This window comes from Passer domesticus, chromosome 30, assembly GCF_036417665.1.
Source record: "Passer domesticus isolate bPasDom1 chromosome 30, bPasDom1.hap1, whole genome shotgun sequence".
NCBI lineage: Eukaryota > Metazoa > Chordata > Aves > Passeriformes > Passeridae > Passer > Passer domesticus.
This window is the reverse complement of record NC_087503.1, coordinates 4,585,755-4,611,718: the sequence shown is the minus strand read 5'-3', so window position 1 is coordinate 4,611,718 and position 25,964 is coordinate 4,585,755. Positions and strand designations below refer to the sequence as shown.

At 51.8% G+C, this 25,964-nt stretch overlaps 2 protein-coding genes and 1 long non-coding RNA gene across 4 annotated transcripts in view; 1 reads left to right on the top strand and 2 right to left on the bottom strand.

Moving 5' to 3' along the window:
• The window catches only part of LOC135287650 (uncharacterized), a 134,613-nt gene that overhangs the window by 65,073 nt on the left and 43,576 nt on the right, over positions 1 to 25,964 (bottom strand). The gene's annotated exons all lie outside the window — the stretch shown is intronic.
• LOC135287542 (maestro heat-like repeat-containing protein family member 6) lies at positions 10,689 to 14,418 on the bottom strand. Its single transcript, XM_064400834.1, has 10 exons — positions 14,206 to 14,418; positions 13,814 to 13,962; positions 13,431 to 13,575; positions 13,025 to 13,212; positions 12,804 to 12,941; positions 12,419 to 12,533; positions 12,109 to 12,246; positions 11,732 to 11,908; positions 11,448 to 11,603; positions 10,689 to 11,288 (listed from the first exon to the last, which is right to left on the bottom strand). Exons 1-10 carry the CDS (start codon positions 14,416 to 14,418, stop codon positions 10,689 to 10,691), a joined length of 2,019 nt encoding a protein of 672 aa, XP_064256904.1.
• Positions 23,566 to 24,707, top strand: LOC135287608 (olfactory receptor 14J1-like). The gene has a single exon (XM_064400885.1). The coding sequence runs from the start codon at positions 23,566 to 23,568 to the stop codon at positions 24,496 to 24,498; it is 933 nt and encodes a 310-aa protein (XP_064256955.1). The 3' UTR covers positions 24,499 to 24,707.

Sequence of the window (25,964 nt, the reverse complement as noted above, 5' to 3'; positions counted from 1 at the left end):
TTTCTCATACCTCTTGTTTTTGTGTTCAGTCCCTTGCTGTTTCTTACTTTCTCTCACTTTTTTCCTAGCCCTCTGTATTTCATAGAAGCTAGAGAAGTGGAGTAAATGTAAGATCTTCATGCAGGCTTTACAGCACCATCTGAATTTCTGGAGTGATCTCTTTTCCCAACACTACTTCTGTGTCAGCCAGACCCGCTATCATTCACTATCAGCTTTCACAAACTGCATCTTGTTTACTAAATCTCACAGAAGAAACAAAACCTTTTCACCTTTTTTGGGCACGCTGTCAATGTGCAGTCGGTGCAAAATTTTACCAACAGCAAGCTCTTTTGATTAACAATCTGTTTCCCTCTGGTGCTTTCAGTGTTAAACTCTCAAAATACCTTGCAAAAAGCAAGGACTGGGTTTTGACACACTTCTGTGTTGATGCCCAGGAAGAGTGCAGGAAGGCTGGCAGAATAACCTGAGCACAGCCCCATAAAGGATGGCCACGGCACACAGACATGGAGCTGATGGTGGGGAAGTTTCTCCCTCCCACAAGCCAAAGAGAAGCCCAGCCTGGTCCTGCAGGGCCCTGTGCTCACAGGATCCCCCTGGCAGGCCCCTTCCTGCCTGCAGCCTCACATCAGGGGAACAAAAAGGCACTGACTGGCACCCCTGGCTGATGTTACATTCAGAATGGCATAAAGTGCAAAGCAGAGCAGAATCAGAGAATTAGTTTTAGCATGAAGCCTTGATTGCCACAACAGGAACTGTGACTCCATTATAAGTTAGTAAAAGCATTTGAAAACATTTCAAAGATACCCACACAGACCTCTGTAAATTGTGCTCAAAGGTGATAATGATCTGCAGAAGTCCTTCCTCTCCTTCATTTGTGACACAGGAAAATGGTAGCAACCTTTCCAAAGAGGAAAACTTCATTCATCTGACCAAGTACTGTATCTGAATGCTTATGTTGGAGAGTTATCCAAATCTCACCCAAAGTGTCCTGATAGCTAGGAGTCTAATGGAGCTTTATAAATCCATGCAAATCACTCTGTAGCAATGCCTTTAGGTGTAAAAAGAGCTCAGGACCACTAACTGTACTATAGAAACTTTTGGAAGAGAGCTTTCCTAGAAGGATCTCTGACTCTCTCCCCTGCTGCTTTGATGAGCAGTGTAAGGCAGGAGGAGCAAATCTCATTGCTGAGATCAGGTCCAGCTCCCCTTTTAATTGCTTCCATTTGAATATTTTATATTCAAATCAAATAGCAGTGTCTTACTTTTAAAGGGGGAAATGGATATGTGGAATCAGTACTCTAAAAACATGTCAATAGATGAGTTCTGTCTCTCTTCAGCTGCAGCAAACAAATCTGCTTGAACACAGCTCCCTGTCTGTGAATTCCTGTCAGCACTGGAACATGGCAAGGCACGTCTTGTCTGGCTTTGGATCTAAACTGCACTAATTGCTTTCACCTCCTCCCAAGCAGAGACAGATAGAGCACTGTGTTCACTGAAAAATGTCACTTCCAGCATGTGGTTGGCATAATGTTTCATAAAATTTACTTTAGTAATGTATTTCTGACCAGAAACAGAACACCAAAATACTTAAGGCATCTCTCCCTGCCCTCTCTGTGATTCATTCTTGCACTTGGAGATTTGAAGCTATTTTAGACAAATAGGATAAAAAGAACCTACCAGATCAGGATGATTTTATGTGTGAATGTTTGTACATTAATACATCCCAGTACATCTATGTGGTGTGAGCAGATCCATTAACTTCAAAGTGAACTGAGCTATAACTGTATTTATAGGAATATAATATTAATTAAAACTTCACATGTGCTATGGGATATTTTGTGTAAAAGAATCCTTTCCATGTCTCCAATATTTTCCTAACAGTTATGAATTCTATGCAAAATGCTTAAGAAGTTTGTACAAAAATGCATTGAAGCAATCTCTTCATTGCAAGCTAAAGCATGCATACAAATGTACTGCACTTTTGCCTCCAGTAATTGCAGATCACAGTCTTTAGAGAGATCTATTTCACTTGATCAGGTAATCACATAAATTAGACCATGTTTGCAGGTCATTGTGAGACTAATAATGAAAATACATGAACCATTATGTATTTTTTCCCTTTGAATCTTTACACAAGACCTTGGCACTGACTTTATTTGTAGAAGAAAAAAGCCATTAGATTATGAGATACTGCTGTTTATTACTTGTATTACAGTGGCATCAGGCTGCCTCACATTAGATGGCATTTCCATTATATAACAAATTAGGAACTTTGTGTAGATTACAGTCTGAAGTAGAAAGACAGAACAGGGAATTGCTCAGAGTTCCTCATTTCCAGTGGCAAGAAAAAAAAATTTAAAAAAAAAAACTGGCTGATAATGTGATCTTCAGAACTGAAGTGATATAATTAACATAGGCACAGAAACAGTCCCCTTCCTGGTCAGAAAGACAAAGGCATTAGTTTCATATTAAGCACATGTTACCCCTTTTGAATAAACAAGGGCATATTTTTAGGATTGAACATGCTTCTCCAGGGCTTTCTTATCACAATGACTTGTACACTGTTACAAAGGGAATTTTTTACATACAGGATATAGGACTTCTTAAATCACAGTGAAGTTTATCAGCTCTGAGATTTCCCTATCTTCCATGAAAACAAGTGAAAAATAACTTCTTTAGATATTAGATACTCTTGTAATTCCTGTAACAACTAAGTACCTAGTGACATGTAAAATGATATTTAGTCTAGTCCCTTCCATTTTGTTTGCTACCACCAGACAGAAATGATATTTTCCAGAATCCAACAATCCAAAAATATATAGCTGAGAATTTCTGAGAGGATGCCTAGAGCTGAGAATCCCACAGCTTGGCTGGGACATGAAAGATGACAGCCAAGGCAGACAGCAGCAGAGGGAAAGATGGTGTTTGCTGTTAGTTTGATAAAAAGAGGGTGAGAGGTCCAAAGTTGGCTCACAATTCTCCACTATCTTTCAACAACTAAAAAGTCTTTTCACAGCAACACAATAAGACATTTTATATAAAAGTTACAATTTGGTAACCTTTCACAATTTCACTGCCTCCATTTCATTGCATGGAGCCCTGATGGCATCCCTTTTAAATGCTGAGAGATAAGAGATTGATAAAAGTGTGAAAAGGAGAAAAAGGTAAAAGGTTTCTGCTCAGGGCTCTAAATTAATACATTATTGATCAAAACTTGAATCAGAAAAGTTCAATGATTTGGTCACAACTAGCCTTTATTCTTTCTATCAATTCATATGCAGTCAATACCCTATTGTATTGCTACTTTGAAAGGATGTCTAGAGAAATAATGTGCTTGAACAATGCATTCCAGTGAACCTGCCTGATTGTGATTATGGGATTCATTTTTTTTCCCGGTAATCCAAAAAATGAATAGGATCTATAAAACACACAAATGGCACAGGTACTACTGCAACAGTTTGGGCACTAATATGTAGCTGACATTGGTGAAATCTGTACCAATCTCCACCTTAAAGCAGGAAGAAATTATTTGATCTTCTTTATATATATACATATATATATGTGTATGTGTGTGTGTGTGTGTGTGTGTGTGTATAATGTGTGTATCTCCTTGAGTAAATGCTTCTGCTCCTTATTGATTCCCCAGGAAATAGATCTTCCAAGTACCTTAAGCCAGTGTTGACATTCTATGTAACTTCATTCACCATATCATGTCAAATTAGCATTAGGTGATTATAGCTCAATGTAATTAGCTGCGTATATTAGAAGAGCAGCAATGCATGGGGCAGTTGATTACCCTGATTTTCAGTCAGCAGGGGCAGACACACATTCCCCAGTGCTCAGGGCAGCAATATGGGCTGAGCTCTCTGTGGCTGTGCTGTTCCTGCTCCAGGGCAGGCAGTGCAGGGGGGGCACAGCACCCTGCAGGCCACGGGCACCCTGTTCAGTGCCCTGGAGCTTCCACATCCATCACCAGGGCTCTGAGGTTCCCTCCAGGATCCCCGCCAGTGGAAGTCATGGCATTCTCCAGGGTTCAGGGTAGTTTGCCCAATAACACACAAAATAATAGCCATAAAAAGACAGTATGGTAATACAATGAAAAATAAAAAAGTGCCTTAAAAAAAAAAAACTAAAAAAAGGGGACTTTTCAGTTAGAAACCAGTTATTGTTAAGAACAGGTAATAAAGATAACATAGAAAAACCTACATATGCATGGTGGTGGTTAATAGTACAACAGTGAGTGTTAGATGTGTTGCTTGTCTGCTCAGTTACAAGGGAAGTACATTTAATCTTTTGATTCCTTGGAAAATGCTTACTTGAAGACAGCTGGACTGGGAACAAAGTACCAAACAAACTATTTCGTTTTGCCTTTTTTATGATGAGCAATTAAATAAAAAATATACCAGTTCTGTTGATTAGCTAGAGCTTTGCAACACCTTTTGCTAACTTGCAGCAGATCTGGCTCTACAGAGAAATGAAAGAGTTCAGAGAAACAGATTTTCCTTTGCTTTTCCCCTTTTCCAATATTCTTTGTTTTACTCTTCCTGTCTTTTTCATTTCCTTTTTTTTTCTTTTGCTGTTTTTGTTATTTTCTCTCTCTTTCTTTTTTGTAGCCAGAAAAGCCAGAGAAGTTGCAAGACAATGAGGCCCTCACCAAACAACAGGGTGGCATTCCCATTGCGTTTGCTAGCTAGCCACATTAAATGCCAAAAATTGTTAATGTGATGGCAGAGGTATGAGCAAGCAGTCCAGCTGCCTCCTTCCCCTCCCTAAAGGGAAGGGAAAGGAGTACCTGCCTGCCTGGAAGCTCTCTAGGGTTGGGGATGTGATTGGGGTGAGATTGCCTGACCTTGGTTCCACAGAGGTGAAATCCGTGTTCTCAGGGCCCTTAAACCTGACTTGTAAAGGCTGCCATGGTTGCCTGTGGCACAGTAATTGCCATTTAAATTACCTCTTGCCATCCACTACAGGGATGACAACTTTCTGCTGCAGTGCCAGGCTCTCAGAGGCTGACACCCTGACTTCCTTTCCCAACCCTTAGGCTGAGAGGGGTGAATATGAGCATTAATGAATATGGAACTGGATATGCTGCCTGTTCTAGCAATAAGGACATCAGAAATTCAGTTTACAGCTGCCTTCTGTTGTCTGAGGAGGTTCTAAAGAACTTTTTACCAGTTTGGTTTTGTTACTTTCTAGTGCTTCTCAGTGTGTATGTACCATAACTTCCATTAGAATTGTATATTAACCTTCCACCTTCAGAAGGTTCAATTGGAGAACCACTGGGGTATGAGGAAAAATTAATTATAAAAATCAGTAGAGAACAGAAAAAAGGGACTATTAAAAATGGAAGATTTTAATTGACCATTTCAGCCTTCTTCAGAATTTTGGTTTGGTTCAAGACAAAGTCAGTAAGAAAAAGCTGATTCCTAAAATGAGAGGTATGCTATGCATTGCTTTATAGCTACAAAGAATTCCTCCATGCATTTTCTTATCTGGTTCCAGTGGTAAACCATTGAGTGTGAATCCTTTCTTTTGCTACTCTTTATGTAATTAAAGATAGTCATTCAGATTACAACAGGTTCCTTTGTCCAAAGATTAGAGCAAGAGCTATGGAAGACAAGACTAAGCAGGGTCAAGCCATTTATTATCACATAGTGTATCTTACAGCAGTTGCATTGTTGTTATCAAACTTATGCTAAATTGGCCCATGTTTTGTCAAATAGATGAGCTGTCTTTTATGCAATCTCATTGTTAATTTCTTTGCAGTGGACAATCCTAAGGCTTCAGCCATGGGGATATTCACAGGGAAAAAGGGATGGAATATATGTGGGGTTTTATTTGCTGCTGTTTGTTACTTGTTGCTCATACTCAACTGCTGCTAGGAAAATGCATCATTTTTGGTGTCTGTATCATTCTGATTGTGCAAGAGGACACCGTTCATTTCACTCACACTGCAAAGGATTCTAAGATAGAAATTTAATTTTGCATTCAACCTGAAGTTTGAAAGAAATTGGTTCTTTGATTCCAGGGCCACTGCAGTGCTCTTGGTCCAAGTTAGAATTTTATCTGACTGCTTGCTCCATAGGCCAAAGAAAATAATCAGCAAACCTAAGAATATGTTCTATAGAGTGTGTTATAAGATAAGGAAGTAGGGCACAGATTCCAATCTTCAGTAGCCAAACCATGTGGAAATGTGAGAACTCCTTCAGCTATGTAAGATGAACTATCTAGCTCTCAGTCTGGCAACAGAAGACTTATGCAGTGAAATTATTTGAAAACAATGAAGATCATTTAAATAAAAGCTGTGAGGCTTCAGAAGCTCAGTGTGGAAGACCACAACGTTTCCTACTGTCAATAACCTCAAATACCAGATCATCACACACACTGGGGCATATTGTGAGTTAGAGCAGACTGCAGGCAGGATGGCAGGGGAGGCAGAGCAGGGCCCTGTTTGTAAGGCTGCTGTGACAAGAATGATGGTGGCTGGCTTTGCGTTTCATGCAGATAGACTCTGAAACCTTACAGGGTCCCCAGTTCAAAAGAATCCCTTTGGGGCGTAGTTTAGGCAGGCGGCCTCTCTCACTGCTGCACCAGGGGCTTGTGCCAGCTCCTGCAGGCAGCAACAGCGACGTGGGCAGGTGTTGTGGCCGTGGTGAGTGGTGTCCCCACACACGGAGCTGTGCCACTCCATGCGCTTTTGTAGGGGCAGTCACCTGCTCCCCACTCGCACAGCTGTGATCCTCCCCCTTCCACACACAGCTCCAAATATCCTCGCTGTCTGCAGCCCTTGCTGCTCCCCTGTGTGTGCCCAGCTGCACTCCCTGCCCCACTCCCTGTGGAAAAGCTTCTCTACATCACACCTATTCTCCTACCTTACCCTGATTTGCCTCTTCTCTGGTCCTGAGCAGGAAATCAATATTCTGGGCGCCCATTGGTTCTGAACAGATCACTTGGAAACATTGATCTGGAAACATTTTCTGGGGAGAAAAGGTTTGTATGCCTGTGTTAAAAGCTCTGCCAAACAGAAAACACTGGGCAGAAAACACATCAGTGCCTCTTACAGAAAGCCTAAAATGTCAGAGGGACAAGGAAAAGCAATACTCAATAAAAGTTGGAAAGTGAATATGATATCCAGTTTCTGGGGAAATCGAGTCCTTTCTTTTCTTTCTCAGGATGGAATGGTTTACGTCTGAAAACTTTTCCTTTTAAAATGGTTGTATATTTGAATTTATTTTCATTCATTTATTTCCAAGCCAATGTTTCTGTTGGTATCTAATCTTACCGATGATATAAATGTTGCTGTTTTAAAGATGGCAAATTAGTACATGGAACTAATAGGAGCAGGTTCATTATCTTTGCAGTTAAGAGGGGTGAAATCTATATATGCAGAGAGGTCCTTCAAACACATTTTGAAGTCTTTACTAAAATACAACTAAAAGGTATCGCATGAAACAATATACCCCATTAAAATCTCACCATACACTCTTGCTATGAACCTCTTCCCTTCCTAGCACTACATTTAGAAATCTCTGGAATCACTTGCATCATTTTCTCTACAAAACAATTCAGAATTCCAAGGACAGATATGATGGAATCATTCTGGCTCTCATTGCAGATGAAAAAATCTCCTCTATTCTTTTTAAAAATAACCATTATTATTTCATCAGGTAATGTCAGTGGCAAAACCACAGAATTATGTTCAGTTGCCATTCAATGAGTTTAGAATAGAAAATTAGCTCCTTTTCCTCAGATATTTGAAAATAAGTGTCCTCTGGAAATCTGGATTTCCCTAGAGATTTGAAAGTAAATGTCCTCTGGAAATCTGGCAAGATAAAAGAGCTTCGGACAATAAATACCAAATTAAAGCCCAGCAAACACAGTTCTTACATTGTTGCAGTGAAGTAAATCCTACACTTCAAAACATTTCATTTTTCAAGGTGAAACTGAGGATCTAGTTACATTTTCCTGTGCACTTCAATGACTAAAAATGCAGTTCAACCCACTTGTGGCCTCAAAACTGTCGATGAGGGCTTTCCCAAGGAGAAATCCAAAGTGGTCTGACAACAGAACAAAGCAAGTCTCAGTGGCTTCAGGACCCCTACACAGTGCATATTAACTGCAGGGGCTGCTCCATCCTTGAGGAGACAAAGTTGTGCACATATCTCTTTAGCACAGACATATATTAACCCAATTGCTTCTTCCTTACTTTTTCTCTACTTAACACGAAAGAGTCCAAAGGCCAACAAGCTGAAGGGAAGTGTTTCTGATTACCTAGCTACTGGAAAAACACACTCATCTGTAACACCAAGAAATATGTTTGGACAGAGCTGTTCTCCTTCAGCTATTTCCAACCATACCATCGAACAGCAATGGAAATGTTGTTTTAAAAGTACAGCTAGAACAGGTATTCTCTAATGCATTTATAGCTCTTAATCTCCTGAAAATTGCCTTCAAGAAAAAAAAAAGTGTTACATCTAATTTTGCCTTAAGACCTGACCATATATTTTACCTTCCACTATATCTACTGTAAGGAAGTGCTGTAGTGCTCTGCTATTGTCAGTACCTGCAGGACACATTCTGACACAATGGTCTGAAAATTAACACAAGACAATCCATTCCTGTTTCCTCAGACAAACAGCCTCTTTTATTATCAGGAGCTTTCTTTTACAGTCAATTCAAAAGTCCTGAGTCGCGACAGCTCATTGGTCTATCAGAACCAAAAAAATGCCTGCACCCTAGGAGAGCTCCTATTGCTTGTGAGCCCATCAGTCAGCCCAGAGGCTAGTTCACCCAGCTGAGCTAGACTTTCTAATTGCACACATTTTCAGTACAAATCAGTTTGCAATGCAACAGTATTCTTTCCCTAAATAACATAAATTACCTCTTCTTTCCTACAATATCATTCCTTCCCCCAACTCTGTAACCACATGTCACTTTGGGCTCACAGGACGGGACCACCTACAAACACAAGCAGCTGTTTTGCAGCCATGCCCCACAGAGATGAGAAGGATCTCCTGCCCCTGGTCTCTCTTGGTTGGGTTTCTGACTGGCTCTGAGGCAGGGGCTGAGCTTCCTCGCTTGTGGGAAGAGCAGAGCCGCCGGAACCACACCCAGCGTGCAGGCACTGCCTGACAGCGCTGCGGCCACTGGGACGCTCGCGCCTCTGAGCCTCAGACACTGCTGCTGCTGCTGCTTCATTTGCTTTGAGGCACACCCAGAGCTCACTGCTGGGCCACAGTGGTCTCTGTTTCTGCCCTCTTCCTGTCCCCATGTAGAGCTGGAGCACTGCTGTGCTTTCAGGAAGCTTTTGTGAAAACTTCCAGCATTGCAAGCTCCTTTGCCCTCGGTGGATGCCTGCCATGGAATCCCTCACGGCTGGGTTCAGAGCATACTCAAGCTGGCTCTTCTAAAACCCAGGCTCCTTGTCCCCCTCAGCGTGCTCAGCACCACCTTTAACTCCACAGTGCTGTGCAACTGGAGCAGCAGGGCAGGGACCTTTGCAGCCTGAGCTGCCCTTGTTCCTCTCTGTCCATGCACAGAACGCAGCACACAAGAGAAGGGCAGCAGGGCCCTGCATGTCCCTGGGCTCAGGTTTTGCACTGCTTCAGCTCCATGAAGACGCGGGTAACGTGAAAAAGCCAAACTTTATTAAGAGAAAGAGAAGGGAAGGGGTAAGCTGGGAGGTAAAAAGGGGGATGGACAAGGCCTGAGGGCTGCAGGGAGGGAGCTGCCAAGAGGGAGAGGGATGGCAGGAGCTCCTGGAGCTTGCCACAGGCTCAGCTGTGAGCAGCTAGAGCTGTGCCTGGAGCTCCAGCTGGTCCATTCTGCTGTGCAGGTGCTCCTGCCTTTGGGTTTTGGAAAAAGCCAAACTGTTTATTAAGGAGAAGCAAAGGAAAGGGGTCAGCTGGGGAGGTAAAAAAGGGGATGGGCAGGGTCTGAGGGCTACAGGGAGGGAGCTGCTAACAGGGAGAGAGATGGCAGCAGGGATGGCTCCTGGAGCTTTCCACAGGCTTAGCTGTGAGCAGCTAGAGCTGTGCCTGGAGCTCCAGCTGGTCCATTCTCCTCTGCAGGTGTTCCCATCGCCAATGGGAGCTGGAAATCACTGAAGGACTCTGGTCCATCTGATCCAGCAGACAAACTAAGTCTCTCAGATCTTCTTTCCAATGCAATCTGCATCAGAGTGCTCCTGCAGGATGGACTCTGATCTTCCCTGACGGCTTGAAGAACTGGAAGAGAGAGGAACAGAGCCACGGCCAGAGGCCAGATTGAGGGAATGCAAGGAAAGCCTCCTGCCAGGGCTGTCGCAGCTGGCTCTTGCCATGGCCAGGAGGGAGCAGCAGACAAGGGCTTGGGCTGGAAGGTGCTGGCCTCGCATCCCCCACGTGTCCCTGAAAGCTCTCCGGGCTCTGCCCCTGCCGCCCCTGGTCCGCACAGGGAGCAGAGCCCTCGGCAGCCAGGGCACGGATTGTAGCTCCAGGGCCGGGATGTGCAGCTGCCCCGGCGGTCCCCGCTGGCCCGCGGCTGCCCTCACTCACCCTCAGCGAAGACGCGGAGCTCCTCCTTCTGCCCCGTCATGAGCGATCCGGCCACCCCTGGCAACACAGAGGCTGTGGGGCCCCAGGCGGCACAGCTGCCCGACACGGGCGCTGCCAGCCCCGGGGCCGCACGCCCTCCTCCCCGGGCAGGGCTCAGCCCGGGCCCTGCCGCACGCTGCCGCCCGAGGGAGGGCACGGCTGCGGGAGGGCAGCGGCAGCACCGAGGGCGGGCGGGGCTGCAGCGCCCGGGCGCGGCTCCCGCTGCCGGGGCAGCGGCCGGGCCGGGAGGCGGGGAGGGACGCCGGGCTTGTGGCTCACCGATGATCCTGACTGCCACCTCTCGCAGGGGCCTCTGCGGGCTCTGCAGGCGCGGCAGGGCCCAGCGCAGGTGCTCGGCCGCTCGGCTCGCATCCTGCAGCAGCTGCAGGGAGCGAAGGCTCGGCGCGGGCTCTGCCCCTTGGCCGGGCGCTCCCTGTGCCCAGCACTGGCCGAGCTGGCCCGCACGGACCAGGGCAGGGAGCAGCGTGCGGGGCGCGGGCTGGCGGCCCCGGGTGCGGCGCTGGGCAGGGACACAGCTGCCAGCCCCCCACGCTGAGCACCGGGGGCAGGGGGCTTCTCCAGCCTGCGGCTGGGGCTCCCGGGTGTCCTTACCAGGCTCTGGACAAACTTCATCCGCTGCTCCTTCGTCAGCAGCTCCTCGAGGTCCGTCCTCCTCAGGAAGCGTGCCGCACAAAGCAGGGCTTCGTGAGAGGCCTGGAGAGCAGCAGAGAGCCGCAGGTGGCCCCACAGCCGAGGGCACAGGACCTGTGTCCCTGTGCCAAGGCCAGGGGGAGGCTGGAGCCCGCCAGGCGCCAGGGCCGGAGGCGGCCGAGCCCCCTCCCAGGGATGCAGCAGCATGCCACAAAACCTCACCTTGGCCACGTGCAGGTTCTCATCGTGCCAGCGCAGGAATAGAGGGAGCAGGCTCTGGCTCACGATTCTCGTGAGAGGCTCTTCCCCCTCTTCCACTACCAGCTCCATCACCTTGCTGAAGAGCTGAATGGAGAGCAGCTGCACCTGGCTGTTGTCCTGGAAGGAAAGGAAAAGTCCTAAGCACCAACTACTCCAGGCCCACTGGGGCAAAGGCCCAAAACTGTAGAGAGTACAAAGTTTCCAGGCAGCGTCCAGTGCCCTTGGCTGGGGGCACAAAGCCTTACATTGTCAAAGTGTGGCAGCAGGGCCTCAGCCAGCTTCAGGGCGGTGATGCTGGGTATCTTATGGTCTTTGTCCTGGAGCACATGCGTGAGCACAGAGAGGGTCATCCAGACCACCTCTGCATCGGGATCAGCCAGCTGCTCCAGCAGCTGTTGATAGAGGCTGCATATTTCTCCACCCTGTGTGCAAGATGAGGTTGTGCTGTGAAGCCATGAATGGCTGCAGCACCAAGAGCTGCTTGGGTCACTGGGGCAGCTGAAGCGGGAGGCAGGAGAGCTGGGAGCAGCTGCCTCTGCTGCCAGAGCCCAGCCAAGGCCAAAGGTCTGTGTTCCCCAGCCCCACCCTGCCAGCGCGGCTTCAGCCACTGCCCCCTTCTCACCAGCGAGGGCTCCTTGCTGAGCACCACGAGGCCTCTGATCTGCAGGAGCAGCCTATCCCTGCACTTGCTCGGCAGGTGCCTGGATACGACCCACAGGGCACTGGGACCGTGTTGGCTCAAGTCCAGACACTCCAGGAGCTGAAAGGCACAGGGCAGTGACGGGGGATGTGGCCAGCAGGAGCCCGGAGCCGCATAGGGCCGGGCCCAGGCAGCAGCAGCGGGCACAGGCAGCGTCCCAGGCGGCTGCAGCTACCAGAGGCCAGAGAGCTGGGAGGCAGCTCAGCCAGGCAGCGCTGGCCATCAGGCTCACCTCCACCAAGAACGCCAGGGCAGGCAGATCCCAGCGTGGCTGCTTCCCGATGAGCAGGCTGAGCAGGTGCGAGGCCATGTGGGGACACAAGGGGGTCAAGCCACAGCGCATCTCCCTGGCAGGGGAAAAAGGCACCCAGGCCCTGAGCCGGTGGGCAAACCTCTCCCAGGAGTGACTGACAGAGGTCTGATCTTTCCCCAGCATTCTGCGAGGGGTCACGGGCCCCTTGGGAGGCAGCTGCTCCTGGGCATCCTCCTCTCCCAGGCTTTTACAGTCTGCTTGGCCGTCCCTTGGCCCTCTGGCTTACAACCACAGGGACTGTGTGGGGCACTCCGGGCACAGGGCACAAATGCTGGTGGTGGCGGTGGGGAGAAGGGGGTCTCACCTGGCCAGCAGGCCTGCTGCCTCATGCTGGGTGTCGGCACAGAGCAGGGTGTCCCAGACCTGCAGGTGCTCCAGAGCCACCAGCTTCTTGTCAAAGCCCAGCTGGGAGAGCAGAGCCTTCATGGTCTGTGCTGCAAACCTGTGTGCCGAGCAAAGGCCAGGTCATGCTGGGAGCACGGGCCCTGGCCACAGGGGGCGTGGGAAGGACAGGGCGACTGGGACCTGTTGGGGTCACTGGGAAGGCCGTGTTCCTCCTGGCACACTCTCCAGAAGTTCTGAACATTCTCTGGCATCTGCTCTGTGGTGATGAAAATTTGCAAGAGCAGATCCACAAACAGCTGGGGAGAATGAAGGAGTATTTCGTAGTGCCACTCAGACATGGGGGCAATCCTCCACAGCTCCAGAGTTGCCTGCAAGACACAAAGCACCCCGAGGCAGCGCTCAGTGCCGAGGTGTCCATGAGGCAGGGCCCGAGGGGAGACGCAGGGCGAGCACCCAGCCTGCTACCCCTGAGCCTGCCCTGAGCCCAGCTTTCAGCCCAGGCCGGGAGCTGCAGCGTGGCGTGAGCATGGAGAGCTGCTGGAGAGGTGACCTGGAGGGCGAGCAAAGGCCAGCTCCAGAAACTCACAGCCAGGGCAAAGACGGCCTCGTCCCCGCTGCAGAAGAACGTGCCGTACGGTGGCTGATTCTCTAGCACAGAGAGCAGTGCTGGAAGCACCTCCTCCGCAGCTACTTCTGAGGTGCCCATGGCCCTCCACATCAGTGTGGCAGCTCTGTGGGACCAGAGCTGTGCGTCAGCACCCTGCCCCATGCAGCTGCATGGGGCCGGGTGACAGAGCCCCAGTGCCCTGAGGGGCCGGGAGGGAGCATGGCAGCAGGCTTGGGAAACAGAGGGGCCCGAGAGTCCTGGAGCTCTCCGCTGTCTGACAGACCCCACCGGACAGGCTGTACAGGGCAAGGGGCCCTACAGGCCCACGAGCACTGAGCTCTTGAGGCAGTTGTGCTCCGTACCTGTCACACAATGGGGCACAGTGCAGGAGGCTCATCACCACGTGAGCAGGGTGTTTTTCAGTCAGGCTCACAATATCCATTTGCAGCTCGGCATCCACAGTGTCACAGGACGTGAGTCTCTGTAGAATGTCCTTCACCGTGGCTAGCACCTGGAGGAAGCAGCATGGGGAAGACTTGGTGTGGTGTAAAAAGGGAGCAACTTCCCCAGCTTCCCCCAGGAAGTGCTTGCCTTCCCACCCCACTGTGATGGCCCCAAAGCTGAGCGGGCCTAGTGGACGTGGCTTGAGGGGCCACATGATCCCGAGAGGCCTCCAGCCCTGGCCCCAGGCTGCTTGCCTGCTGCAGAGAAGAAACACCCTTCTGGAAAACTCCAGCCTGGGTGCAGGACTCACAGTTCGTGCAGTCATGGCGTCAGTCTGTGGCATGGCCTGAGTCTGGTTGTTTGAGGTGGCCATGCCCTCAGTCAGGGTCATGTCAGCCTCCACCCTGCCCTCGGCCGCTGCCTGGTCACAGGTTGCAGCAAGCTCAGAGGACGCTGTGCTGGCAGCAGGCTCTGTCCTCAGCTCGTTGGGCCTGGAGTCGGGGTCGGCCGTGCTCTTGGTCATGGAGGCGCTGGTCTTTCTGCGCCGAAGGTGCAGGAACCTCCGCAGTGCCTGCAGCAGAAGGAAGGGCGGGAAGAGAGGGACGTTCCATGGCCTGCTGCAAGCGTGGGGCTGGGCTGAGCAGTGCCAGCAGGCCCGGCCCAGGTGAGGATGGCCGCAGGTACCTGCACCGCTCTGCGGAAGCGGCCACGGGTGGGGTCCTGCTCTTGAGTCTGGTCCTTGGCTGCATCTGGCAAAGAGGGAGCGCAGCCAGAGCTGAGGGGCCGTGGGAGAGGCCGGAGAACACAGGCGAGCCCTGCGCTCTCCAGGCAGGGACAGCCCCCTGCGTGCCCGGGGCACGGAGCATGGCTGCCATTGGAGGGGCAGTCCTAGCCCTGTCTGTGGGCATGTCCACAGGGATGGGATGGGATGGGATGGGATGGGATGGGATGGGATGGGATGGGATGGGATGGGATGGGATGGGATGGGATGGGATGGGATGGGATGGGATTGGGCCAGGCTGGCTGCAGGCACCAGCCCTGCTGCCCAGCTCTGCCACTCACCATCCTGCAGTGGCTGCAACTGCTCCGGTTCTGCAGGCTGGTGCACTGGGGCAGCTGCAGGGACGTTCTTTTTCTTCCCCCGAAGCCTCCTGAACAGGCTGAACACTCTGCTTGCCATCCCGCTGTCCGACCTTGAGGACACCTTCGAGACAGATGCCTCAGCAAAGGTCCGAGTCAGCGATGCCGCAGTCGCGCCTTGCAGGCACCTGCAAAAGAGAGGCCTCAGGAAGACTACAGGACAGCAAGTCCTGCACTGTGTTCCCGAGGGCTCCTGCCACAATGACAGGAGACTCCTCGTGAAAAATGGATGTCACCAAGTCCCACGGCCTGGCCACGAAGGCACTGGCCGCAGGGATGGGGGATGCCTTGGAAAAGCTCCAAGTCAGCGAGTCCCGAGGTCTGGCCGTGAGACCAGCCGCAGGAGTAATGCCTCGGAAAAGCTCTGGGTCAGCAAGGAATGAGCTGGCTGTGCGGGGGCTCCTCACAGCACCGCTCTGTCCTGTCCTGTCCCGTCGCATGCACCGAGCACTGTGGCCTGGCCGCGACGCTGCTGGCACCTATGTCAGCACGTGTCACAAAGGGCTGCTGTGACACCCTGTCCCACTCTGCCCCACGGTGACCCTGCTGCAGTGTGTCACAAGGGGCCCTTGGAGACGCTGCCACGTGCCCCGGGGCCACCCCCTCCCCAGGCAAGGTGCCCCCGCTTGGAAGGAATCCGTTTCCCCGAGTGTCTAACGCAGCCCTGGACACACCAAGGACGGCCAAGTGCTCAGGGAAGGACTCTCCACCTCTGTGCCTGGCCCGCACAGCCCAGCTCGGTGCTGGCCCTGGAGCAGAGCGGCTTCCAGCAAGCAAGAAGCAAACGCATCTTGCCAAGAGCTAAAGCACACCAGATAGGGAAGATGGCATTAATGTGTGCATAAAGGCCTTTGAATTCACAGCTCTCTGAGAGACATTTGGGGCTCTTGGCTGGACAGAGATGATCCGGCTGTGTCCTGTGCTCAAAGCGGAGAACATAGCCTACCAGAGGTGCTTGGCTTGGTCTCTGCAGGGCCAGGCAGATGCCAAATTTGCTCTTCACAGCCTTCTCCCTTCCCACTCCCCTCTGCCAAGTGCAAGGGGACTCAAGGACAGAAAGGAGCGCAGGGAGGCAAAGGGAGACAGCTGCACCCACCTCACTGGGGGCTCCTGGGGAAGCCCTTTGCTTGAGAAGCAAGCCCCTCTCTTCCAAAGGCATTTCCCCAAATGTGCACATTTCCCGGGGAACACCAACACACACTTAAGAAACCCTGGCAATGCTGAATTCCTTCTGCTCCTTGCAACACAGGCACTCCAGCTCAAGCTCCTCTTCCTTCCCCCGAGTCTGTTTCCACAGGTCCCTTCTGGCACGCAGCCCCAGGCCCCCTATAAACAAGAGCTGCCCACTGCCTCTTCACGTGCCCGAACTCCTGCCTGCACTGAGGGCAGCAAAACCAGGCTGTTGCCAGCCAGGGAGCGGAGCCCTGTTCCCGCAGGAGGCTCTGGTGAGCCCCTTCCCCACTGTGCACACAGCACTTCTGCCTGCCCAGAACGCTCCTGGGAGAGCAGAGCACAAGCTGGCTGGCTCTGGGCTCAGCACACCCCAAACACAGGCACAGGAAGACGCAGCCGCTGTTTTGCAGCCATGCCTCAGAGAGATGAGAAGGATCCCTTGCCCCTGGTCTCTCTTGGTTGGGTTTCTGACTGGCTATGAGTCAGGGGCTGAGCTTCCTTGCTTGTGGGGAGAGCAGAGCCACCGGAACCACACCCAGCGTGCAGGCACTGCCTGACAGCACTGCGGCCACTGGGACGCTCGCACCTCTGAGCCTCAGACACTGCTGCTGCTGCTTCATTTGCTTTGAGGCACACCCAGAACTCACTGCTGGGCCACAGTGGTCTCTGGTTCTGCCCTCTTCCTGTCCCTGTCTAGGGCTGGAACATTGCTGGGCTTTCAGGAAGCTTTTGTGAAAACTTCCAGCATTGCAAGCTCCTTTGCCCTCGGTGGATGCCTGCCATGGAATCCCTCACGGCTGGGTTCAGAGCATACTCAAGCTGGCTCTTCTAAAACCCAGGCTCCTTGTCCCCCTCAGCGTGCTCAGCACCACCTTTAACTCCACAGTGCTGTGCAACTGGAGCAGCAGGGCAGGGACCTTTGCAGCCTGAGCTGCCCTTGTTCCTCTCTGTCTGTGTACAGACAACAGCATGGAAGAGAAGGGCAGCATAGCCCTGCATGTCCCCAGGCTCAGGATTTGTGCTGCTTCAGCTCCACGGACGGAGCCATGGGTCAAGTGAAAAAGCCAAACTGTTTATTAAGGGAACACAAGGTGAAGGGGTGAGCTGGGAGGTAAAAAAGGGGATGGGCTGTCGGAACCCAGGACATCTCTCTGGATGCCCTGGATGTCTTAAATCCCTGGCAGGGGCTCGGAGACCCTGGCAAGAAGCCAAAGACACCTGGAAATTCGATCTTAATTCATGGAGCAAATTGCCAACCTTATATAAAGAATTGCGGGTCACAAAAGTTTAAGTAGCACAGTAGTAGCAATCACAGGGTGAAGGGAAAAACTTTGGAGCACTGTACAGGGGGGTTTTGTATGTTGTACAGGGGGGTTTGAAATTCTGTACATGGGGGTCAGGAGTCCCAGGATGGAGGAATTTGGGCATGCCCTGTCCTTCTTCTTTCTTCTCCTTGGCATCCATATTCAGGATGATGTTGGTGTGGATTGGTTCATAGTGAAAGTGCACTTGCCAACAAGGGCGAAAAGTATTGGAAATTGAAGGTAAATATCTTATACGTAGTTTTTACTATAAAAGAGACAACCGCCCCGTGGGCGGGAGAGAGTGCCCTTGGCTGTCTTGCTGATCAGACCTCGGCTGGACAGACAGAAAAACTTTGTAGATAAGGAACAATAAACTCAACTGAAGACCAAAAAGCAAGAGTCCAGACTCCTTCTTCGAGACCGTGGCCTGCCCAGAACCACCTTTTCCCGTGCTGGGGCAGAGACCACTGGCAGCCGACCCCGGCATTAAACCACTAAGGAAACTGTACACCCCTCTGTGAAGACACATGTTAAAGACAAGAAAGCCCTGGGAGGGTCTCTTTCCCTTCTGGCCAGCAAAGAGGTAACAAGGCTGGCCCAGCCCCCGTCTCAGCCAGGCTGGGCCGGGCGGCTCCTGCCGTGGGGCCGGGCCCCTTCCCAGGGAGCCCCCCAGGCCCCATCGGCTGCCGGGCAGGGCAGGGGAGGCCGCGGGGCCGAGGCCGGGCCGGGCCATGGCTGCGGTTGCCAACACCTGGGCGCTACCGAGCCCTGCCCCGCCGCCAGCCCGGGCCCAGCCAGGATCCACCGGGCCCCAGGAGCAGCCCCGGGCCGGGCCGGCTCGGCCAAGATTCTGCCACCCTTGGGGTTCACCCGCAAGCCCCAGGCAGGGGAAGGAGAAGCCATGGGCCCCGGCCGTGCTGCTGCTGTGTTCTGGCCTGGCTGCTGAGATCCTGGCCCTGCCCCAGCGCGGCCCATCCTGACACAGCCCCAGCGCAGCCGCTGCAGAAACCTCCATGGTAAAACAGCTCTGGCCGCAAGGACCGAGCCCGGCCGGGGTCACGGAACCATCTGCAGGCCCCGGGAGAGATATTAACTCTTTCAGTGCTTCCATCCTCCCTCGAGTGAGAGAAAAGGACAAAGTGCAGGCACACAGAGGAGCAACATGAAGACACCAACGTCATTGAAGATGAACTTTAGTCCCAGATGGGAGGGATGAGGAAATGCCTTGATCATAGGGCTGAAATCCTCTTGTAAAGCTATAGAGAAGGATGCAATTATAAATCAAACTCTCTTTTTCCCTATAACACATTGAAAAGTATGGGGAGATGACTTGTTCAGCAAAGGCCGCCATAGTAAAGTAGCATATGTTGAAGTAGCTGTGATCACATGAGATATTTGAACAGTGAAAGAGAGAAGAGTGATGAGACCCTGTGTCCTCACAGAACAGAGAAAAGATCTCTGTTCTCAGAGATGAAGATGATTTCAGAAATAGATGAAGAGAACCTTTGCTCTCAAACAACTCATCTTTAAACCAATACCCCATACATAAACATGGCCCATAAACACATCTGTGGGGAAAGGTGTGAAAAAATGGGAAAGACTTCACGACTGCAGATTTTCTGGGTGGCTGCTATTCATGGGAATTGAGAGCCATGGAGAACTGTTTTCTTATGGAGAAGCCTCCATAGCATGAAAGAGAGACTCCTCTCCCTAGGTGAACTGAAGAAAGACTATTCTGGAGGTCATAAACTGACTGAAATTTTAGGTTTTGTTTCCTTACATTCTCAGTAAGAAAGAAAAGGTTGTAGGGAGAAGAAAATAGTTCTGAAAGTTTTGATCTGCTTCTTATTACTCTTTCATTTAGTTATTATTCATAAACTTTAAAAGTAAACTTTAAAATAAACTTTATATACTTTTAAAGTTTTGAGTCTATTTTCCCTTTCTCCTAATCCTACCTCACAGCAGGAAATATTAAGAATATTCCAGTGAGTGCACTGGAAATTACCCAACACAGAACCCACCTCCCTAATTGATGCACTGGCCAAGAAATCTCAAATTGGCGAACCAAAACCATTACAGAAATCTCCCTGATGAACTGTGCAGAACAGAGGGAAATCAAGGCACAGCCATGGTTTGTCAGGACTTTCCTGATCCTAATGAGCCCCATGGTGTATTTGGAGCTGAGCCCTGGAACCTCAGGGCCTGAGAGGAGATTGCACAAATCTTTCCAGGAGTCAAAGTCAGAGGAAACATCCAAAGTGTCTCAAAGCATGAATGGGACCCAGTGAGGTCCATCCCCAACACAGGCTCCTCATGGACTCCTTGGAGGAGAGAACTGGAGGCCAGGATGGCAAAAAAAAATCTCAGAGACTCAGTGTGGAAAGGAAAATTCAAAGTATTTTGAAAACCCTTAAGTACCTGAAAGTATTAATGAGCCCAACTGAATGGCAGTACAAAGCTCCCAAGGGATTTGTTAAAGCAGATAATTGGGGCCATGATTGCATAAACCTCTCCCAGTCTGTATCACAAGGGAAACACCAAGTACCTTAAAATAACTGAAGTACCCTGAAGCATTAATGAGCCCCACTGAGTGTTGTTAGTGACAAAGCCTCTCCAGGGACTAATTACAGCAGATAATTGAAGGCCATGATTGCACAAACCTCTCAGAGACTCCAAGGCAAAAGCCAAAACCAAAGTCCTTTGAAAAACCTGCATTCCCTGGGGGCATTCAGGAGCCCCCAGGGCCATTGCTGAGCAAGGCTCCCCAGGGACTCCTTCCAGCAGATCCTTGAGGCCACTGGGATGTGGGCTAGGGGGGGATGCTGAGGGCAGGACAAGGGGCTGACAGTGCCCAGCCTGGCTGGGGCTGTGCCAGGAGGCCCCAGGGCCTCAGGACAAGGTGTCTCCTCACAGCCCTTGCTGGCACAGACCCTGCTGCTGTGCCCCAGGCCACCAAGACTTGGCTTCTCTTTGTCCCTACCTGTCATCACTGCCTCCAGTTCTCTGCTCTGCCTGGGGCCTGGGGACACTTTCTCAGTCGTGTCCCTCAGTGGGACTCATTAAAAGTCCAAGAAACTTTGGAGTTGGATTCTGACTTGGAGTTCTGGAGAGGTTTCTTCAGCTGCCTCTCAGGGACTGATGTTCAGGGTCTGAGCACAAAGCCCCAGAGGGTCATTAAAGTCCTGGTGCTGTGTCTGTGCTGCTGAGCTGGGCTGGGCTCCTGGCACAGAGGCAGCTCCTGGTAACCAGGAAGAGCTTCAAAAACACATTTCTCTTGATGAGCAGCCCTTCTGCCAGCCCAGCAGGGCTGGGGCACTGCCTGCATCCAGCCCGGGCACAGCCCAGAGGCACAGAGAGCTTCAATCAGTCAGGGCTGGGAAGGTGCTGAGAAGTGCCTGGGGCAGAATCACTGCCAGCCTTGGCACAGGAACCTCTGGCTGCAGGACAATGCAGCTGCAGCTCCTGGAGCCATCTCCTAAAGCTGGAACATCCCAATGCCTGCAGACTCTATGAGTACATTCTCTGATTCTCTCTGGTGCAGAGCAGCCAGGGGTGCCCAGGGCTGTCCTGCAGAGCAGGCTCCTGCAGCCCAGGGCGCTGTGCTGGGGCAGGGACTCTGCTGCCTGCCAGGGACAGCTCTCAGCCGGCCCGGGGAGCTGCTCCCAGCGCTGGGGAGAAGCTGTGGGGGGAAGGAGCCACCCTGAGCAGGGCAGGTGCTGCTGCTGCTCCACACCAGCCTGGGCACAGCTCCAGAGGACACTTCCCAAAGAAGGTAAGCTTGGCATTGCTGGAAAGTCAGGAGCCTTCCTGAGAGTTTTTTCAATTTCCTGCTTGGAGAAGGATGGGAATGTTGGGATGATGACAAAAAGATTTTTGCATTTTATACATTTTTATATTTATATCTCTGTAAATTACTATTATATAGTTATAAAACTATAATCCTTAGTTTATGATACTCTTTACTAACTGTATTAAACTACTATTATATACTTCTCTAATTATAATACTTAATTAACTCCAGTGTTTCCTAACCTTTCTCTTAAATTTTAGAAGAATAAGATCACTGTCTAAATACATTGCTGAAATGCTGTATAGTCTTATTATAAGGAGGAGGGCTTACAGGAAGAACATTTTAGTTTTTTACCAGAATGTGAGCAGTCACAACAAAAAGTGAAGGCAAAGGAGCCCTTGGACCTACTCCAATGGGTTGACCCAGGGGTATGCAACTGGGGCAACTCAATCTGCTATTGGATGTTCCTATTAAATATCCTAATTAATCCACCGTAATAAATTGTTGAAATCAGGCGCCAGGTGTGCCCCATCCCCACTGGGACACCTGGAAGCTTCCAATAAAGGTCTGTTACTACCTTACTGTTCCAACACAGTTGCAGGGGGAGTGTTTCCCTTTTGATTATAGACAAGAGGGGGATAAGGGAGGCAGAACAGGAATTGTAATCCCAGAATGACAGAACATTCTGAGTTTAAAGGGACACACAGGATCACCAAAGGAATGTTTGAACATTTACAGAGACTCCAGAACTGTAACGTTGGGTGGTCAGTCTCTCTGCTGGGAGCCTCCCAAAGGGCCCTCAGCCACTCCTCAGCCCTGGAGAGCAGCAGCATCACCTCTGCAGGGCCCAGCAGGGCTCTCCTGAGCTGCCCTTGCCCACCTGCACACACAGCCTGCCCCAGCCAGGGCCCTGCACACAGGCAGGTTTCTGTAGGGCCGGGGCCAGGGCACACAGGGTGGGATGGGCTCTGTGAGCGCTGGCAGGGACAAGGCTCCTCTCAGCAGGGAATGTCCAGGCCCAGGGAGATGCTCAGGCAAGGAGAGAGGGCTGAAGAGAGGAGTGCTGGGCCAGGAGGGCACTGTTGGTGTGTGGGAGGTGCCGGGCACAGCTGGGCACGGGAACACTGTCCTGAGTGCCCGGCTGTCTCTGCCCTGCCCTCTCAGGCACAGCACCACAGCATCTTCTCTTGTTTCTGCCCTGCCCTGATATTGTCACTGTTATCTGCTGCTCTCAGGGAGGCTCTGGCATTTGCAGCAGCTGAGTCAGGCACTGCCCTTGGCATTCCTGCCAGGCAGGGCTGTCCATGGGAATGGGGTGTCTGACCTTCCCTGGGACCTGTGGGGCTGTGGGCAAAGCAGTCCATGGGAAAGGGGAATGAGCTGAGCCCCCTCCCTGAGATCCCATCATGGGCACAGCCGGGGATCTCCTTGCTGTGCCCTTCCAAGCTCTGAGCTGCCCTCCTAGGTGCAAATCTGTGCCAGAGCCTCTGGCAGTTCCCTGAATGTCCCACGGGGAAGGGCAGAGCTGCCACAGCTGAGGAAATGCTGCTGGGTTTGCCAAGGGAGCCGTGAGTGTCCTTGGCACAAGGGGGTGCTGAGACCTTGCCCAGAGACCTTGAGAGAGGGTGAGACATTCAGGGATCCCTCTGCTCTGGGCAGGGTGTGGTTAATCCCAGGCTGACCTGGGACTGGGATTGTGCTCTGATTGCAGCCAAAGGTGCCAAGCCAGGGCAGTTGGGAACAAGCCCATCCAGCTCCTCACCTTCCCTGAGCCACAGGGAATCCTTTGCCTCTCTCATCTCTCAGTGGCAAACTCTGAGTGCAGAAGGAATGCTGGGGATTTCTGACCTCAGAGAGCCAGGAATGAATTTCTAAAACAATTCCAAAACCCAACTCCGGACATTCTTTAGAAGTGTGAGTGCAGATGGTACCAATTCTTTCTCCATTAGGAGTGATTCCCCTGACAAATCCTGAATATCCAGCCTTGTCCCTCTGCCCCATTGCCACAAACCCAGGGCAGCAGGGCAGGGATGGCTCCTTGAGAGCCCCCATGCACAGGCCTGGCTGCTCCTGGCACACTCAGCCAGCACAACTGGAGCTCAGGCAGGGACCTGGGTGAAGGTTTTCCCAGAGCAGGAACAAGGGTGGGCGAGTACCACTGGAACAGTCTGCAGGGAATGGCCCAGGTTTGGCTCAAAGCAGCCTCTCCTGACTTCTCACTGTCCTTTCTCCATGAACAGGTCCCCATGTGCAGCCCCAGCAAATGTCCAACAGCAGCTCCATCAGCCACTTCCTCCTGCTGGCATTTGCAGACACGCGGCAGCTGCAGCTCCTGCACTTCTGCCTCTTGCTGGGCATCTCCCTGGCTGCCCTCCTGGGCAACGGCCTCATCATCAGCGCCGTAGCCTGCGGCCACCACCTGCACACGCCCATGTTCTTCTTCCTGCTCAACCTGGCCCTCAGCGACCTGGGCTCCATCTGCACCACTGTCCCCAAAGCCATGCACAATTCCCTCTGGGACACCAGGAACATCTCCTACACAGGATGTGCTGCTCAACTCTTTTTCTTTGGATATTTCACTTCAGCTGAGTTTTATCTCCTGACCATCATGTGCTACGACTGCTACGTGTCCATCTGCAAACCCCTGCACTACGGGACCCTCCTGGGCAGCAGAGCTTGTGCCCACATGGCAGCAGCTGCCTGGGCCAGTGCCTTTCTCAATGCTCTCATGCACACAGCCAATACATTTTCCCTGCCCCTTTGCCATGGCAATGCCCTGGGCCAGTTCTTCTGTGAAATCACCCAGATCCTCAAGCTCTCCTGCTCACAATCCTACCTCAGGGAACTGGGGCTCAGTGCAGTTAGTGCTTGTTTGGTATTTGGCTGTTTTGTGTTCATTGTTTTCTCCTATGTACAGATCTTCAGGGCTGTGCTGAGGATCCCCTCTGAGCAGGGACGGCACAAAGCCTTTTCCACCTGCCTCCCTCACCTGGCCGTGGTCTCTCTGTTTGTCAGCACGGTTATCTTTGCTCACCTTAAGCCCCCCTCCATCTCCTCTCCATCCCTGGATCTGGCCTTGTCAGTTCTGTACTCGGTGGTGTCTCCAGCCCTGAACCCCCTCATCTACAGCCTGAGGAACCAGGAGCTCAAGGATGCCCTGAGGAAAATAATAACTCTATCTTTTCAGAAGCAGTAAACTCTCTTTTTTTCTGCTCAGAACCTTCAGAAGGTAACTCTTTACAATCTTGACTGTTTTTTTCCTATTTGTCCATTTCTTCATTCAGATCTTTTTCTTATTATTTTTCTGGTGTTATAATATTTTTCATAAATTACTGGAGTACTACTCATCATTTTTACATGAACATCTACTTTTCTTTTGCAGCACAAAGAATTTCAGGAGGCTTTTTCCCAGTCCATTTCAATAAAAATAAGTGTTTTCCCTGACTTGTGTGCCCAAGGCATTTCCTCAGCCCTTCTCTGGCTCTGCAGGGGCAGTGCCTGTGAGCAGAGGTGGAGGGAAGGGGCTCCCAGCACAGCAGCATGGCCAGGGACAATAGCCCTGCCTCTTTCCACATCTGCTCCTCCCAGCTCCACACTCCCCTTCCCAGCCCTGCTGTGGGTGCCAGGCCGGAGTGCTCTGGCAGATTGGTCACTGTCCTGCTGTGTGTCCGTGCTGTGGCCTCAGGCAGGGACAGGCCATGGGCACTGCTGGGACACAGCTGGGCTCCAGCACAGCAGCTCCACCAGCAAAGGGCATCTCCTGAGTGCAGGGCAGGGAGGCTTTGCTCCCCTCCAGAGTCACTCTCAGGACTCCTAAGAGGCTCCTTGTGTTCCTTGTTCTCCCAGGGCTCAGTGGGATGAGATCAGGGTCTCTGGGGCCTTTGCGGGACTCAAGTCTGGGTCAGGTTTTGCTTGTTGGTAGCCAGTGCCCACCAGATGCTGAATGGTCTGTGCTGAACTTTCCTGGGGCTCTGCAGCTTGTGCCAGGGCTGATGGCAGGGGAAGGTTTGTCTGGAGGGCCTTGGGAGCTGCCAGGAGAACACAGGGGACCTGCAGGGACAGGGTGTGCCAGGGAGCAGCAGGGAGTGGAGCTGACTGGGCACAGGCCTGGCCAGGCTGGGCTCACCCCGAGATCAAGGACTGAATGTCTGCTGTGAGCCAGGAGAGCTCTGCAGCCCAGAGACACAGCAGGCCCAGGGAAAGGAGTCTAGGCACTGCCTGCTCTGAGCCTCAGGGAACTCCCCCAGGAGGATCCAGGGCAGCCCCAAGCCCCTCTGGCAGCCCTGGCACAAGGCAGGCACCTCTGAGCCCCCTGCATGGCCCCGCAGAGCCTGTGTGGGAGGGGGTGAGTGCAGGGAGCAGCATCAGCTGCCTCTGTGTGCCAGGCTGAGCAGCAGAGCCCAGCAGAGGCAGCCCAGGGCCCCGGGCAGCACAGCCCCCGTGCTCTGCAGAGCAGCAGCCCCAGCTCGGGGCTCTGGGCAGCAGGGCAGGGGCTGCAGCAATGGCTGCTGGGGCCAGCACAGACGTGTTCCCCTGGCAAAGGCTCTGGGGGCAGCTGGCATGGGCCAGGAGCAGAGCAGGAGCCCGTGGGTGCGCAGAGGAGCCCTGGCAAGAGGCTGCCCTGTCCCTGGGCCAGCAGGAGCTGCCTGAGGAGCCCCGGGG